This window comes from Plectropomus leopardus, chromosome 20 (genome assembly GCF_026936395.1).
Source record: "Plectropomus leopardus strain MGB_pleo_1.0 chromosome 20, ASM2693639v1, whole genome shotgun sequence".
NCBI classification, from domain to species: domain Eukaryota; kingdom Metazoa; phylum Chordata; class Actinopteri; order Perciformes; family Serranidae; genus Plectropomus; species Plectropomus leopardus.
This window is the reverse complement of record NC_142195.1, coordinates 21,026,015-21,045,088: the sequence shown is the minus strand read 5'-3', so window position 1 is coordinate 21,045,088 and position 19,074 is coordinate 21,026,015. Positions and strand designations below refer to the sequence as shown.

Sequence of the window (19,074 nt, the reverse complement as noted above, 5' to 3'; positions counted from 1 at the left end):
TGCCAAAAACACCATCATTTAGCATACTGAAAAAATGACCAAAGAAGTAAGGCTATAGTATGGCAAAAATGTCAAAATATGACATTTCCAAAAAAAATGCTAAAAACCACCTTAAAGCGTACTAAATAACATGCTGAGTAACGCCATAGCATAGGATATTGCAAAAATTGCATAAAACACCATAATTTAGCATGTTGAAAAAATGACCGAAGAAGCAAGGCTATAGTATGGCAAAAATGTCAAAATGTGACATTTCCAAAAAAATGCTAAAAACCACCTTAAAGCATACAAAATAGCATGCTGAGTACTGCCATAGCATAGGATATTGCAAAAATAGCCAAAAACACCATAATTTAGCATGTTGAAAAAATGACCGAAGAAGCAAGGCTATAGTATGGCAAAAATGTCAAAATATGACATTTCCAAAAAAATGCTAAAAACCACCTTAAAGCGTACAAAATAGCATGCTGAGTCACGCCATAGCATAGGATATTGCAAAAATAGCCAAAAACACCATGATTTAGCATGTTGAAAAAATGACCAAAGAAGCAAGGCTATAGTATGGCAAAAATGTCAAAATATGACATTTCCAAAAAAATGCTAAAAACCACCTTAAAGCGTACAAAATAGCATACTGAGTCACGCCATAGCATAGGATGTTGCAAAAATAGCCAAAAACACTATGATTTAGCATGTTGAAAAAATGACCGAAGAAGCAAGGCTATAGTATGGCAAAAATGTCAAAATATGACATTTCCAAAAAAATGCTAAAAACAAACTTAAAGCGTACAAAATAGCATGCTAAGTAACGCCATAGCATAGGATATTGCAAAAATTGCATAAAACACCACAATTTAGCATGTTGAAAAAAATGACAGAAGAAGCAAGGCTATAGTATGGCAAAAATGTCAAAATATGACATTTCCAAAAAAAATGCTGAAAACCACGTTAAAGCGTACAAAATAGCATGCTGAGTAACGCCATAGCATAGGACAATGAAAAAACAGCCTAATACACCATAATTTAGCATGTTGAAAAACTGACCGAAGAAGCAAGGCTATAGTATGGCAAAAATGTCAAAATATGACATTTCGTAAACAATGCTAAAAACCACCTTAAAGCGTACAAAATAGCATGCTGAGTAACGCCATAGCATAGGATATTGAAAAAATAGCCAAAAACACCATAATTTAGCATGTTCAATAAATGACAGAAGAAGCAAGGCTATAGTATGGCAAAAATGTCAAAATATGACATTTCGTAAACAATGCTAAAAACCACCTTAAAGCTTACAAAATAGCATGCTGAGTCACGCCATAGCATAGGATGTTGCAAAAATTGCCAAAAACACCATCATTTAGCATACTGAAAAAATGACCAAAGAAGTAAGGCTATAGTATGGCAAAAATGTCAAAATATGACATTTCCAAAAAAAATGCTAAAAACCACCTTAAAGCGTACTAAATAACATGCTGAGTAACGCCATAGCATAGGATATTGCAAAAATTGCATAAAACACCATAATTTAGCATGTTGAAAAAATGACCGAAGAAGCAAGGCTATAGTATGGCAAAAATGTCAAAATGTGACATTTCAAAAAAATGCTAAAACCACCTTAAAGCATACAAAATAGCATGCTGAGTACTGCCATAGCATAGGATATTGCAAAAATAGCCAAAAACACCATAATTTAGCATGTTGAAAAAATGACCGAAGAAGCAAGGCTATAGTATGGCAAAAATGTCAAAATATGACATTTCCAAAAAAATGCTAAAACCACCTTAAAAGCGTACAAAATAGCATGCTGAGTCACGCCATAGTATAGGATATTGCAAAAATAGCCAAAAACTCCATGATTTAGCATGTTGAAAAAATGACCAAATAAGCAAGGCTATAGTATGGCAAAAATGTCAAAATATGACATTTCCAAAAAAATGCTAAAAACCACCTTAAAGCGTACAAAATAGCATACTGAGTCACGCCATAGCATAGGATGTTGCAAAAATAGCCAAAAACACTATGATTTAGCATGTTGAAAAAATGACCGAAGAAGCAAGGCTATAGTATGGCAAAAATGTCAAAATATGACATTTCCAAAAAAATGCAAAAAACCACCTTAAAGCGCACAAAATAGCATGCTGAGTCATGCCATAGCATAGGATATTGCAAAAATAGCCTAAAACACCATAATTTAGCATGTTGAAAAATGACAGAAGAAGCAAGGCTATAGTATGGCAAAAATATCAAAATATGACATTTCCAAAAAAATGCTAAAAACCACCTTAAAGCGCACAAAATAGTATGCTGAGTAACGCCATAGCATAGGATGTTGCAAAAATAGCCAAAAGAAACATGATTTAGCATGTTGAAAAAATGACCGAAGAAGCAAGGCTATAGTATGGCAAAAATGTCAAAATATGACATTTCCAAAAAGATGCTAAAAACCACCTTAAAGCGTACAAAATAGCATGCAGAGTAACGCCATAGCATAGGATATTGAAAAAATAGCCAAAAACACCATAATTTAGCATGTTGAAAAAATGACAGAAGAAGCAAGGCTATAGTATGGCAAAAATGTCAAAATATGACATTTTCAAAAAAATGCTAAAAACAAACTTAAAGCGTACAAAATAGCATGCTAAGTAACGCCATAGCATAGGATATTGCAAAAATAGCCTAAAACACCATAATTTAGCATGTTGAAAAAAATGACAGAAGAAGCAAGGCTATAGTATGGCAAAAATGTCAAAATATGACATTTCCAAAAAAATGCTAAAACCACCTTAAAGCTGTACAAAATAGCATGCTGAGTAACGCCATAGCATAGGACAATGAAAAAACAGCCTAAAACACCATAATTTAGCATGTTGAAAAAATGACCGAAGAAGCAAGGCTATAGTATGGCAAAAATGTCAAAATATGACAATTCCAAAAAAATGCTAAAAACCACCTTAAAGCGTACAAAATAGCATGCTGAGTCACGCCATAGCATAGGATGTTGCAATAATAGCCCAAAACACCATGATTTAGCATGTTGAAAAAATGACCGAAGAAGCAAGGCTATAGTATGGCAAAAATGTCAAAATATGACATTTCCAAAAAAATGCTAAAAACCACCTTAAAGCGTACAAAATAGCATGCTGTGTCACGCCATAGCATAGGATATTGCAAAATTAGCCAAAAACACCATAATTTAGCATGTTGAAAAACTGACCAAAGAAGCAAGGCTATAGTATGGCAAAAATGTCAAAATATGACATTTTCAAAAAAATGCTAAAAACAAACTTAAAGCGTACAAAATAGCATGCTAAGTAACGTCCTAGCATAGGACAATGAAAAAACAGCCCAAAACACCATAATTTAGCATGTTGAAAAAATGACAGAAGAAGCAAGGCTATAGTATGGCAAAAATGTCAAAATATGACATTTCAAAAAATGCTAAAAACCACCTTAAAGCGTACAAAATAGCATGCTGTGTCACGCCATAGCATAGGATATTGCAAAAATAGCCAAAAACACCATAATTTAGCATGTTGAAAAAAATGACCAAAGAAGCAAGGCTATAGTATGGCAAAAATGTCAAAATATGACATTTTCAAAAAAATGCTAAAAACAAACTTAAAGCGTACAAAATAGCATGCTAAGTAACGCCATAGCATAGGATATTGCAAAAATAGCCAAAAACACCATGATTTAGCATGTTGAAAAACTGACCAAAGAAGCAAGGCTATAGTATGGCAAAAATGTCAAAATATGACATTTTCAAAAAAATGCTAAAAACAAACTTAAAGCGTACAAAATAGCATGCTAAGTAACGCCCTAGCATAGGACAATGAAAAAACAGCCTAAAACACCATAATTTAGCATGTTGAAAAATGACAGAAGAAGCAAGGCTATAGTATGGCAAAATGTCAAAATATGACATTTCAAAAAATGATAAAACCACCTTAAAGCGTACAAAATAGCATGCTGAGTCACGCCATAGCATAGGATGTTGCAATAATAGCCCAAAACACCATGATTTAGCATGTTGAAAAATGACCGAAGAAGCAAGGCTATAGCATGGCAAAAATGTCAAAATATGACATTTCCAAAAAAATGCTAAAAACCACCTTAAAGCGTACAAAATAGCATGCTGTGTCACGCCATAGCATAGGATATTGCAAAAATAGCCAAAAACACCATAATTTAGCATGTTGAAAAAATGACCAAAGAAGCAAGGCTATAGTATGGCAAAAATGTCAAAATATGACATTTTCAAAAAAATGCTAAAAACAAACTTAAAGCGTACAAAATAGCATGCTAAGTAACGCCATAGCATAGGATATTGCAAAAATAGCCAAAAACACCATGATTTAGCATGTTGAAAAACTGACCAAAGAAGCAAGGCTATAGTATGGCAAAAATGTCAAAATATGACATTTTCAAAAAAATGCTAAAAACAAATTTAAAGCTAACAAAATACAATGCTAAGAAACGCCTTAGCATAGGAAAAGAAAAAACAGCCTAAAACACCATAATTTAGCATGTTGAAAAACTGACAAATGTAGCAAGGCTATAGTATGGCAAAAATGTCAAAATATGACATTTCGTAAACAATGCTAAAAACCCCCTTAAAGCGTACAAAATAGCATGCTGAGTAACGCCATAGCATAGGATATTGAAAAAATAGCCAAAAACACCATAATTTAGCATGTTCAATAAATGACAGAAGAAGCAAGGCTATAGTATGGCAAAAATGTCAAAATATGACATTTCGTAAACAATGCTAAAAACCACCTTATAGCTTACAAAATAGCATGCTGAGTCACGCCATAGCATAGGATGTTGCAAAAATTGCCAAAAACACCATCATTTAGCATACTGAAAAAATGACCAAAGAAGCAAGGCTATAGTATGGCAAAAATGTCAAAATATGACATTTCCAAAAAAAATGCTAAAAACCACCTTAAAGCGTACTAAATAACATGCTGAGTAACGCCATAGCATAGGATATTGCAAAAATTGCATAAAACACCATAATTTAGCATGTTGAAAAAATGACCGAAGAAGCAAGGCTATAGTATGGCAAAAATGTCAAAATGTGACATTTCCAAAAAAATGCTAAAAACCACCTTAAAGCATACAAAATAGCATGCTGAGTACTGCCATAGCATAGGATATTGCAAAAATAGCCAAAAACACCATAATTTAGCATGTTGAAAAAATGACCGAAGAAGCAAGGCTATAGTATGGCAAAAATGTCAAAATATGACATTTCCAAAAAAATGCTAAAAACCACCTTAAAGCGTACAAAATAGCATGCTGAGTCACGCCATAGTATAGGATATTGCAAAAATAGCCAAAAACACCATGATTTAGCATGTTGAAAAAATGACCAAATAAGCAAGGCTATAGTATGGCAAAAATGTCAAAATATGACATTTCCAAAAAAATGCTAAAAACCACCTTAAAGCGTACAAAATAGCATACTGAGTCACGCCATAGCATAGGATGTTGCAAAAATAGCCCAAAACACTATGATTTAGCATGTTGAAAAAATGACCGAAGAAGCAAGGCTATAGTATGGCAAAAATGTCAAAATATGACATTTCCAAAAAAATGCAAAAAACCACCTTAAAGCGCACAAAATAGCATGCTGAGTCATGCCATAGCATAGGATATTGCAAAAATAGCCTAAAACACCATAATTTAGCATGTTGAAAAAATGACAGAAGAAGCAAGGCTATAGTATGGCAAAAATATCAAAATATGACATTTCCAAAAAAATGCTAAAAACCACCTTAAAGCGCACAAAATAGTATGCTGAGTAACGCCATAGCATAGGATGTTGCAAAAATAGCCAAAAGAAACATGATTTAGCATGTTGAAAAAATGACCGAAGAAGCAAGGCTATAGTATGGCAAAAATGTCAAAATATGACATTTCCAAAAAGATGCTAAAAACCACCTTAAAGCGTACAAAATAGCATGCAGAGTAACGCCATAGCATAGGATATTGAAAAAATAGCCAAAAACACCATAATTTAGCATGTTGAAAAAATGACAGAAGAAGCAAGGCTATAGTATGGCAAAAATGTCAAAATATGACATTTTCAAAAAAATGCTAAAAACAAACTTAAAGCGTACAAAATAGCATGCTAAGTAACGCCATAGCATAGGATATTGCAAAAATAGCCTAAAACACCATAATTTAGCATGTTGAAAAAAATGACAGAAGAAGCAAGGCTATAGTATGGCAAAAATGTCAAAATATGACATTTCCAAAAAAATGCTAAAAACCACCTTAAAGCGTACAAAATAGCATGCTGAGTAACGCCATAGCATAGGACAATGAAAAAACAGCCTAAAACACCATAATTTAGCATGTTGAAAAAATGACCGAAGAAGCAAGGCTATAGTATGGCAAAAATGTCAAAATATGACAATTCCAAAAAAATGCTAAAAACCACCTTAAAGCGTACAAAATAGCATGCTGAGTCACGCCATAGCATAGGATGTTGCAATAATAGCCCAAAACACCATGATTTAGCATGTTGAAAAAATGACCGAAGAAGCAAGGCTATAGTATGGCAAAATTGTCAAAATATGACATTTCCAAAAAAATGCTAAAAACCACCTTAAAGCGTACAAAATAGCATGCTGTGTCACGCCATAGCATAGGATATTGCAAAAATAGCCAAAAACACCATAATTTAGCATGTTGAAAAAATGACCAAAGAAGCAAGGCTATAGTATGGCAAAAATGTCAAAATATGACATTTTCAAAAAAATGCTAAAAACAAACTTAAAGCGTACAAAATAGCATGCTAAGTAACGCCATAGCATAGGATATTGCAAAAATAGCCAAAAACACCATGATTTAGCATGTTGAAAAAATGACCAAAGAAGCAAGGCTATAGTATGGCAAAAATGTCAAAATATGAAATTTCGTAAACAATGCTAAAACAAACTTAAAGCGTACAAAATAGCATGCTAAGTAACGCCCTAGCATAGGACAATGAAAAAACAGCCTAAAACACCATAATTTAGCATGTTGAAAAAATGACAGAAGAAGCAAGGCTATAGTATGGCAAAAATGTCAAAATATGACATTTCCAAAAAAATGATAAAAACCACCTTAAAGCGTACAAAATAGCATGCTGAGTCACGCCATAGCATAGGATGTTGCAATAATAGCCCAAAACACCATGATTTAGCATGTTGAAAAAATGACCGAAGAAGCAAGGCTATAGTATGGCAAAAATGTCAAAATATGACATTTCCAAAAAAATGCTAAAAACCACCTTAAAGCGTACAAAATAGCATGCTGTGTCACGCCATAGCATAGGATATTGCAAAAATAGCCAAAAACACCATAATTTAGCATGTTGAAAAAATGACCAAAGAAGCAAGGCTATAGTATGGCAAAAATGTCAAAATATGACATTTTCAAAAAAATGCTAAAAACAAACTTAAAGCGTACAAAATAGCATGCTAAGTAACGCCATAGCATAGGATATTGCAAAAATAGCCAAAAACACCATGATTTAGCATGTTGAAAAACTGACCAAAGAAGCAAGGCTATAGTATGGCAAAAATGTCAAAATATGACATTTTCAAAAAAATGCTAAAAACAAACTTAAAGCGTACAAAATAGCATGCTAAGTAACGCCCTAGCATAGGACAATGAAAAAACAGCCTAAAACACCATAATTTAGCATGTTGAAAAAATGACCGAAGAAGCAAGGCTATAGTATGGCAAAAATGTCAAAATATGACATTTCCAAAAAAATGCTAAAAACCACCTTAAAGCGTACAAAATAGCATGCTGAGTCACGCCATAGCATAGGATGTTGCAAAAATAGCCTAAAACACCATGATTTAGCATGTTGAAAAAATGACAGAAGAAGCAAGGCTATAGTATGGCAAAATTGTCAAAATATGACATTTCCAAAAAAATGATAAAAACCACCTTAAAGCGTACAAAATAGCATGCTGAGTCACGCCATAGCATAGGATGTTGCAATAATAGCCCAAAACACCATGATTTAGCATGTTGAAAAAATGACAGAAGAAGCAAGGCTATAGTATGGCAAAAATGTCAAAATATGACATTTCCAAAAAAATGCTAAAAACCACCTTAAAGCATACAAAATAGCATGCTGTGTCACGCCATAGCATAGGATATTGCAAAAATAGCCCAAAACACCATAATTTAGCATGTTGAAAAAATGACAGAAGAAGCAAGGCTATAGTATGGCAAAAATGTCAAAATATGACATTTTCAAAAAATGCTAAAAACAAACTTAAAGCGTACAAAATAGCATGCTAAGTAACGCCATAGCATAGGATATTGCAAAAATAGCCTAAAACACCATAATTTAGCATGTTGAAAAAATGACCGAAGAAGCAAGGCTATAGTATGGCAAAAATGTCAAAATATGACATTTCCAAAAAAATGCTAAAAACCACCTTAAAGCGTACAAAATAGCATGCTGAGTCACACCATAGCATAGGATGTTGCAAAAATAGCCAAAAACACCATGATTTAGCATGTTGAAAAAATGACCGAAGAAGCAAGGCTATAGTATGGCAAAATTGTCAAAATATGACATTTCCAAAAAAATGCTAAAAACCACCTTAAAGCGTACAAAATAGCATGCTGTGTCACGCCATAGCATAGGATATTGCAAAAATAGCCAAAAACACCATAATTTAGCATGTTGAAAAACTGACCAAAGAAGTAAGGCTATAGTATGGCAAAAATGTCAAAATATGACATTTTCAAAAAAATGCTAAAAACAAACTTAAAGCGTACAAAATAGCATGCTAAGTAACGCCATAGCATAGGATATTGCAAAAATAGCCAAAAACACCATAATTTAGCATGTTGAAAAACTGACCAAAGAAGCAAGGCTATAGTATGGCAAAAATGTCAAAATATGACATTTTCAAAAAAATGCTAAAAACAAACTTAAAGCGTACAAAATAGCATGCTAAGTAACGTCCTAGCATAGGACAATGAAAAAACAGCCTAAAACACCATAATTTAGCATGTTGAAAAAATGACAGAAGAAGCAAGGCTATAGTATGGCAAAAATGTCAAAATATGACATTTCCAAAAAAATGCTAAAAACCACCTTAAAGCGTACAAAATAGCATGCTGTGTCACGCCATAGCATAGGATATTGCAAAAATAGCCAAAAACACCATAATTTAGCATGTTGAAAAAATGACCAAAGAAGCAAGGCTATAGTATGGCAAAAATGTCAAAATATGACATTTTCAAAAAAATGCTAAAACAAACTTAAAAGCGTACAAAATAGCATGCTAAGTAACGCCATAGCATAGGATATTGCAAAATAGCCAAAAACACCATGATTTAGCATGTTGAAAACTGACCAAAGAAGCAAGGCTATAGTATGGCAAAAATGTCAAAATATGACATTTTCAAAAAAATGCTAAAAACAAACTTAAAGCGTACAAAATAGCATGCTAAGTAACGCCCTAGCATAGGACAATGAAAAAACAGCCTAAAACACCATAATTTAGCATGTTGAAAAAATGACAGAAGAAGCAAGGCTATATATGGCAAAAATGTCAAAATATGACATTTCCAAAAAAATGATAAAAACCACCTTAAAGCGTACAAAATAGCATGCTGAGTCACGCCATAGCATAGGATGTTGCAATAATAGCCCAAAACACCATGATTTAGCATGTTGAAAAAATGACCGAAGAAGCAAGGCTATAGTATGGCAAAATTGTCAAAATATGACATTTCCAAAAAAATGATAAAAACCACCTTAAAGCGTACAAAATAGCATGCTGAGTCACGCCATAGCATAGGATGTTGCAATAATAGCCCAAAACACCATGATTTAGCATGTTGAAAAAATGACAGAAGAAGCAAGGCTATAGTATGGCAAAAATGTCAAAATATGACATTTACAAAAAAATGCTAAAAACCACCTTAAAGCATACAAAATAGCATGCTGTGTCACGCCATAGCATAGGATATTGCAAAAATAGCCCAAAACACCATAATTTAGCATGTTGAAAAAATGACAGAAGAAGCAAGGCTATAGTATGGCAAAAATGTCAAAATATGACATTTTCAAAAAAATGCTAAAAACAAACTTAAAGCGTACAAAATAGCATGCTAAGTAACGCCATAGCATAGGATATTGCAAAAATAGCCTAAAACACCATAATTTAGCATGTTGAAAAAATGACCGAAGAAGCAAGGCTATAGTATGGCAAAAATGTCAAAATATGACATTTCCAAAAAAATGCTAAAAACCACCTTAAAGCGTACAAAATAGCATGCTGAGTCACGCCATAGCATAGGATGTTGCAATAATAGCCCAAAACACCATGATTTAGCATGTTGAAAAAATGACCAGAAGAAGCAAGGCCATAGTATGGCAAAATTGTCAAAATATGACATTTCCAAAAAAATGCTAAAAACCACCTTAAAGCGTACAAAATAGCATGCTGTGTCACGCCATAGCATAGGATATTGCAAAAATAGCCAAAAACACCATAATTTAGCATGTTGAAAAACTGACCAAAGAAGTAAGGCTATAGTATGGCAAAAATGTCAAAATATGACATTTTCAAAAAAATGCTAAAAACAAACTTAAAGCGTACAAAATAGCATGCTAAGTAATGCCATAGCATAGGATATTGCAAAAATAGCCAAAAACACCATAATTTAGCATGTTGAAAAACTGACCAAAGAAGCAAGGCTATAGTATGGCAAAAATGTCAAAATATGACATTTTCAAAAAAATGCTAAAAACAAACTTAAAGCGTACAAAATAGCATGCTAAGTAACGTCCTAGCATAGGACAATGAAAAAACAGCCTAAAACACCATAGTTTAGCATGTTGAAAAAATGACAGAAGAAGCAAGGCTATAGTATGGCAAAAATGTCAAAATATGACATTTCCAAAAAAATGCTAAAAACCACCTTAAAGCGTACAAAATAGCATGCTGTGTCACGCCATAGCATAGGATGTTGAAAAAATAGCCAAAAACACCATAATTTAACATGTTGAAAAACTGACCAAAGAAGCAAGGCTATAGTATGGCAAAAATGTCAAAAAATGACATTTCGTAAACAATGCTAAAAACAAACTTAAAGCGTACAAAATAGCATGCTAAGTAACGCCATAGCATAGGATATTGCAAAAATAGCCAAAAACACCATGATTTAGCATGTTGAAAAACTGACCAAAGAAGCAAGGCTATAGTATGGCAAAAATGTCAAAATATGACATTTTCAAAAAAATGCTAAAAACAAACTTAAAGCGTACAAAATAGCATGCTAAGTAACGCCCTAGCATAGGACAATGAAAAATAGCCTAAAACACCATAATTTAGCATGTTGAAAAAATGACAGAAGAAGCAAGGCTATAGTATGGCAAAAATGTCAAAATATGACATTTCCAAAAAAATGATAAAAACCACCTTAAAGCGTACAAAATAGCATGCTGAGTCACGCCATAGCATAGGATGTTGCAATAATAGCCCAAAACACCATGATTTAGCATGTTGAAAAAATGACCGAAGAAGCAAGGCTATAGTATGGCAAAATTGTCAAAATATGACATTTCCAAAAAAATGATAAAAACCACCTTAAAGCGTACAAAATAGCATGCTGAGTCACGCCATAGCATAGGATGTTGCAAAAATAGCCTAAAACACCATGATTTAGCATGTTGAAAAAATGACAGAAGAAGCAAGGCTATAGTATGGCAAAAATGTCAAAATATGACATTTCCAAAAAAATGCTAAAAACCACCTTAAAGCATACAAAATAGCATGCTGTGTCACGCCATAGCATAGGATATTGCAAAAATAGCCCAAAACACCATAATTTAGCATGTTGAAAAAATGACAGAAGAAGCAAGGCTATAGTATGGCAAAAATGTCAAAATATGACATTTCAAAAAATGCTAAAACAAACTTAAAAGCGTACAAAATAGCATGCTAAGTAGCATACCATAGCAAAGGATATTGCAAAAATAGCCTAAAACACCATAATTTAGCATGTTGAAAAAAATGACAGAAGAAGCAAGGCTATAGTATGGCAAAAATGTCAAAATATGACATTTCCAAAAAAATGCTAAAAACCACCTTAAAGCGTACAAAATAGCATGCTGAGTAACGCCATAGCATAGGACAATGAAAAAACAGCCTAAAACACCATAATTTAGCATGTTGAAAAAATGACCGTAGAAGCAAGGCTATAGTATGGCAAAAATGTCAAAATATGACATTTCCAAAAAAATGCTAAAAACCACCTTAAAGCGTACAAAATAGCATGCTGAGTCACGCCATAGCATAGGATGTTGCAATAATAGCCCAAAACACCATGATTTAGCATGTTGAAAAAATGACCGAAGAAGCAAGGCTATAGTATGGCAAAATTGTCAAAATATGACATTTCCAAAAAAATGCTAAAAACCACCTTAAAGCGTACAAAATAGCATGCTGTGTCACGCCATAGCATAGGATATTGCAAAAATAGCCAAAAACACCATAATTTAGCATGTTGAAAAACTGACCAAAGAAGTAAGGCTATAGTATGGCAAAAATGTCAAAATATGACATTTTCAAAAAAATGCTAAAAACAAACTTAAAGCGTACAAAATAGCATGCTAAGTAACGCCATAGCATAGGATATTGCAAAAATAGCCAAAAACACCATAATTTAGCATGTTGAAAAACTGACCAAAGAAGCAAGGCTATAGTATGGCAAAAATGTCAAAATATGACATTTCCAAAAAAATGCTAAAAACCACCTTAAAGCATACAAAATAGCATGCTGTGTCACGCCATAGCATAGGATATTGCAAAAATAGCCAAAAACACCATAATTTAGCATGTTGAAAAAATGACCAAAGAAGCAAGGCTATAGTATGGCAAAAATGTCAAAATATGACATTTTCAAAAAAATGCTAAAAACAAACTTAAAGCGTACAAAATAGCATGCTAAGTAACGCCATAGCATAGGATATTGCAAAAATAGCCAAAAACACCATGATTTAGCATGTTGAAAAACTGACCAAAGAAGCAAGGCTATAGTATGGCAAAAATGTCAAAATATGACATTTTCAAAAAAATGCTAAAAACAAACTTAAAGCGTACAAAATAGCATGCTAAGTAACGCCCTAGCATAGGACAATGAAAAAACAGCCTAAAACACCATAATTTAGCATGTTGAAAAAATGACAGAAGAAGCAAGGCTATAGTATGGCAAAAATGTCAAAATATGACATTTCCAAAAAAATGATAAAAACCACCTTAAAGCGTACAAAATAGCATGCTGAGTCACGCCATAGCATAGGATGTTGCAATAATAGCCCAAAACACCATGATTTAGCATGTTGAAAAAATGACCGAAGAAGCAAGGCTATAGTATGGCAAAAATGTCAAAATATGACATTTCCAAAAAAATGCTAAAAACCACCTTAAAGCGTACAAAATAGCATGCTGTGTCACGCCATAGCATAGGATATTGCAAAAATAGCCAAAAACACCATAATTTAGCATGTTGAAAAACTGACCAAAGAAGCAAGGCTATAGTATGGCAAAAATGTCAAAATATGACATTTTCAAAAAAATGCTAAAAAACACCTTAAAGCGTACAAAATAGCATGCTGAGTTACGCCATAGCATAGGACAATGAAAAAACAGCCTAATACACCATAATTTAGCATGTTGAAAAACTGACAGAAGAAGCAAGGCTATAGTATGGCAAAAATGTCAAAATATGACATTTTCAAAAAAATGCTAAAAACAAACTTAAAGCGTACAAAATAGCATGCTAAGTAACGCCCTAGCATAGGACAATGAAAAAACAGCCTAAAACACCATAATTTAGCATGTTGAAAAAATGACAGAAGAAGCAAGGCTATAGTATGGCAAAAATGTCAAAATATGACATTTCCAAAAAAATGATAAAAACCACCTTAAAGCGTACAAAATAGCATGCTGAGTCACGCCATAGCATAGGATGTTGCAATAATAGCCCAAAACACCATGATTTAGCATGTTGAAAAAATGACCGAAGAAGCAAGGCTATAGTATGGCAAAAATGTCAAAATATGACATTTCCAAAAAAATGCTAAAAACCACCTTAAAGCGTACAAAATAGCATGCTGTGTCACGCCATAGCATAGGATATTGCAAAAATAGCCAAAAACACCATAATTTAGCATGTTGAAAAACTGACCAAAGAAGCAAGGCTATAGTATGGCAAAAATGTCAAAATATGACATTTTCAAAAAAATGCTAAAAAACACCTTAAAGCGTACAAAATAGCATGCTGAGTTACATATAGCATAGGACAATGAAAAAACAGCCTAATACACCATAATTTAGCATGTTGAAAAACTGACAGAAGAAGCAAGGCTATAGTATGGCAAAAATGTCAAAATGTGACATTTCCAAAAAAATGCTGAAAACAGCATAAAAGACCATGTGGAGACATATCACCGTATAGTATGTCGTCAAACATACGCTAAAAACATCCTATTCTCTATAGTATTTCGATATTAGTGGGACAGAAAGAGACTCTGCCTGTTTCCATATCATTGTTTGTTTTTCCCTTGTCTTTTCGTCAATTCAGGCTCCGCTCTCCCCCTCTGCAATGATGACAGATGAAGAACACCTGTGTTTTATCATCAAGGATGTAGAGTCCTACAGACTGGAGACGCAACAACATCAGGGCCAGCGAGCTGGATTGGCAACGCGGCCAGTTGGATTGAATGAAGCAACTCAAGTTTAGGTGCATCAGAGTCAGTGTCCCTCTTGATGTCCAAAATCGGGGAAATTTTATGAAAGATTTCCTTTTATGATGAATCAATGTTTGTACACCTTCTACAAACCATTTTATTGTAACCTTAATAAGTGATTTTTTGTAAGCCTTTGGTTGTACAGGTTTGCTGCTTTCCTTTTGTGTTTAATAAATCAAACTTTTTGATTACATGCTAAATGTGCTTGCATTATTAATTTTCCCAGTATATTTAATTATTGCTGTAACCCCAGACCTAACCATAGTACAGAATGTTTAAAACACAGCAAAAAATTAAATTATATATCATGTCAAAAAAAAAAGGAGAACAAACACATCATATTATGGCATGTTCAAAAAATATCTGGAAAAGCAAGGCTATAGCATGGCAAAAATGTCAAAATATGACATTTTTAAAAAACTTGCTGAAAACCACATTAAACCACATAAAACACCATGCTGAGTCACGCCATAGCATAGGATATTGCAAAAATAGCCAAAAACACCATGATTTAGCATGTTGAAAAAATGACCGAAGAAGCAAGGCTATAGTATGGCAAAAATGTCAAAATATGACATTTCCAAAAAAATGCTAAAATCCATCTTAAAGTGCACAAAACAGCATGTTGAGTCACGCCATAGCATAGGATGTTGCAAAAATAGCCAAAAAACACCATAATTTAGCATGTTGAAAAAATGACCGAAGAAGCAAGGCTATAGTATGGCAAAAATGTCAAAATATGACATTTCCAAAAAGATGCTAAAAACCACCTTAAAGCGTACAAAATAGCATGCTGAGTCACGCCATAGCATAGGATATTGAAAAAATAGCCAAAAACACCATAATTTAGCATGTTGAAAAAATGACCGAAGAAGCAAGGCTATAGTATGGCAAAATTGTCAAAATATGACATTTCCAAAAAAAATGATAAAAACCACCTTAAAGCGTACAAAATAGCATGCTGAGTCACGCCATAGCATAGGATGTTGCAAAAATAGCCCAAAACACCATGATTTAGCATGTTGAAAAAATGACCAAAGAAGCAAGGCTATAGTATGGCAAAATTGTGAAAATATGACATTTCCAAAAAAATGCTAAAAACCACCTTAAAGCGTACAAAATAGCATGCTGAGTAACGCCATAGCATAGGATATTGAAAAAATAGCCAAAAACACCATGATTTAGCATGTTGAAAAAATGACAGAAGTAGCAAGGCTATAGTATGGCAAAAATGTCAAAATATGACATTTCCAAAAAAATGCTAAAACCACCTTAAAAGCGCACAAAATAGCATGCTGAGTAACGCCATAGCATAGGATATTACAAAAATAGCCTAAAACACCATAATTTAGCATGTTGAAAAAATGACCAAAGAAGCAAGGCTATAGTATGGCAAAATTGTCAAAATATGACATTTCCAAAAAAATGCTAAAAACCACCTTAAAGCGTACAAAATAGCATGCTGAGTAACGCCATAGCATAGGATATTGAAAAAATAGCCAAAAACACCATGATTTAGCATGTTGAAAAAATGACAGAAGAAGCAAGGCTATAGTATGGCAAAAATGTCAAAATATGACATTTCCAAAAAATGATAAAAACCACCTTAAAGCGCACAAAATAGCATGCTGAGTAACGCCATAGCATAGGATATTACAAAAATAGCCTAAAACACCATGATTTAGCATGTTGAAAAAATGACCGAAGAAGCAAGGCTATAGTATGGCAAAAATGTCAAAATATGACATTTACAAAAAAATGCTAAAAACCACCTTAAAGCGCACAAAATAGCATGCTGAGTCATGCCATAGCATAGGATATTGCAAAAATAGCCTAAAACACCATAATTTAGCATGTTGAAAAAATGACCAAAGAAGCAAGGCTATAGTATGGCAAAATGTCAAAATATGACATTTCAAAAAATGCTAAAACCACCTTAAAGCGTATAAAATAGTGTGCTGAGTAACGCCATAGCATAGGATGTTGCAAAAATAGCCAAAAACACCTTGATTTAGCATGTTGAAAAAATGACTGAAGAAGCAAGGCTATAGTATGGCAAAATGGCAAAATGTGACATTTCCGAAAAAATGCTAAAAACCACCTTAAAGCGTACAAAATAGCATGCAGAGTAACGCCATAGCATAGGATATTGAAAAAATAGCCAAAAACACCATAATTTAGCATGTTGAAAAAATGACCGAAGAAGCAAGGCTATAGTATGGCAAAAATGTCAAAATATGACATTTCCAAAAAATGATAAAAACCACCTTAAAGCGCACAAAATAGCATGCTGAGTAACGCCATAGCATAGGATATTGCAAAAATAGCCTAAAACACCATAATTTAGCATGTTGAAAAATGACCAAGAAGCAAAGGCTATAGTATGGCAAAAATGTCAAAATATGACATTTCCAATAAAATGCTAAAAACCACCTTAAAGCATACAAAATAGTGTGCTGAGTAACGCCATAGCATAGGATGTTGCAAAAATAGCCAAAAACACCTTGATTTAGCATGTGGACAAAATGACGAAAGAAGCAAGGCTATAGTATGGCAAAGATGTCAAAATGTGACATTTCAAAAAATTGCTAAAAACCACCTTAAAGCATACAAAATAGCATGCTGAGTAACGCCATACATAGCATAGGATGTTGCAAAAATAGCCAAAAGAAACATGATTTAGCATGTTGAAAAAATGACCAAAGAAGCAAGGCTATAGTATGGCAAAAATGTCAAAATATGACATTTACAAAAAAATGCTAAAAACCACCTTAAAGCGCACAAAATAGCATGCTGAGTCATGCCATAGCATAGGATGTTGCAAAAACAGCCTAAAACACCATAATTTAGCATGTTGAAAAAATGACCGAAGAAGCAAGGCTATAGTATGGCAAAAATGTCAAAATATGACATTTCCAAAAAATGCTAAAAACCACCTTAAAGCGTATAAAATAATTGTGTGCTGAAATAGCCATAGCATAGGATGTTGCAAAATAGCCAAAAACACCTTGATTTAGCATGTTGAAAAAATGACTGAAGAAGCAAGGCTATAGTATGGCAAAAATGTCAAAATGTGACATTTCCGAAAAAATGCTAAAAACCACCTTAAAGCGTACACAATAGCATGCTGAGACATGCCATAGCATAGAATGTTGTAAAAATGGCCAAAAATGCCATTATTTAGCTTGTTGAAAAAATGACTGAGAAAGCAAGGTTATAATATGGCAAAAATGTCAAAATATGACATTTCCAAAAAAATGCTCAAAACCACCTTAAAGCGTACAAAATAGCATGCTGAGTCACGCCATAGCAAAGGATGTTGCAAAAATAGCCAAAAACACCATAATTTAGCATGTTAAAAAACAAATGACAGAAGAGGCAAGGCTATAGTATGGCAAAAATGTCAAAATGTGACATTTCCAAAAAAATGCTAAAAACCACCTTAAAGCGTACAAAATAGCATGCTGAGTAACGCCATAGCATAGGATGTTGCAAAAATAGCCAAAAGAAACATGATTTAGCATGTTGAAAAAATGACCGAAGAAGCAAGGCTATAGTATGGCAAAAATGTCAAAATATGACATTTCCAAAAAGATGCTAAAAACCACCTTAAAGCGTACAAAATAGCATGCAGAGTAACGCCATAGCATAGGATATTGAAAAAATAGACAAAAACAACATAATTTAGCATGTTGAAAAAATGACCGAAGAAGCAAGGCTATAGTATGGCAAAATTGTCAAAATATGACATTTCCAAAAAAAATGATAAAAACCACCTTAAAGCGTACAAAATAGCATGCTGAGTCACGCCATAGCATAGGATGTTGCAAAAATAGCCCAAAACACCATGATTTAGCATGTTGAAAAAATGACCAAAGAAGCAAGGCTATAGTATGGCAAAAATGTCAAAATATGACATTTCCAAAAAAATGCTAAAAACCACCTTAAAGCGTACAAAATAGCATGCTGAGTCACGCCATAGCATAGGATATTGAAAAAATAGCCAAAAACACCATGATTTAGCATGTTGAAAAAATGACAGAAGTAGCAAGGCTATAGTATGGCAAAAATGTCAAAATATGACATTTCCAAAAAAATGCTAAAAACCACCTTAAAGCGCACAAAATAGCATGCTGAGTAACGCCATAGCATAGGATATTACAAAAATAGCCTAAAACACCATAATTTAGCATGTTGAAAAAATGACCAAAGAAGCAAGGCTATAGTATGGCAAAATTGTCAAAATATGACATTTCCAAAAAAATGCTAAAAACCACCTTAAAGCG

The 19,074-nt window shown here is 33.4% G+C and overlaps 2 protein-coding genes across 2 annotated transcripts in view; one reads left to right on the top strand and one right to left on the bottom strand.

Moving 5' to 3' along the window:
• Window positions 1–14,982, top strand: part of LOC148186215 (katanin p60 ATPase-containing subunit A-like 2) — a 28,124-nt gene extending 13,142 nt beyond the window's left edge. The window contains exon 6 of the mRNA XM_088071348.1: window positions 14,623–14,982. Within this exon, the coding sequence (XP_087927474.1) occupies window positions 14,623–14,647 (25 nt within the window). The 3' untranslated portion in view covers window positions 14,648–14,982. The remainder of the gene's footprint in view (window positions 1–14,622) is intronic.
• The window catches only part of hdhd2 (haloacid dehalogenase-like hydrolase domain containing 2), a 54,531-nt gene that overhangs the window by 13,260 nt on the left and 22,197 nt on the right, over window positions 1–19,074 (bottom strand). The gene's annotated exons all lie outside the window — the stretch shown is intronic.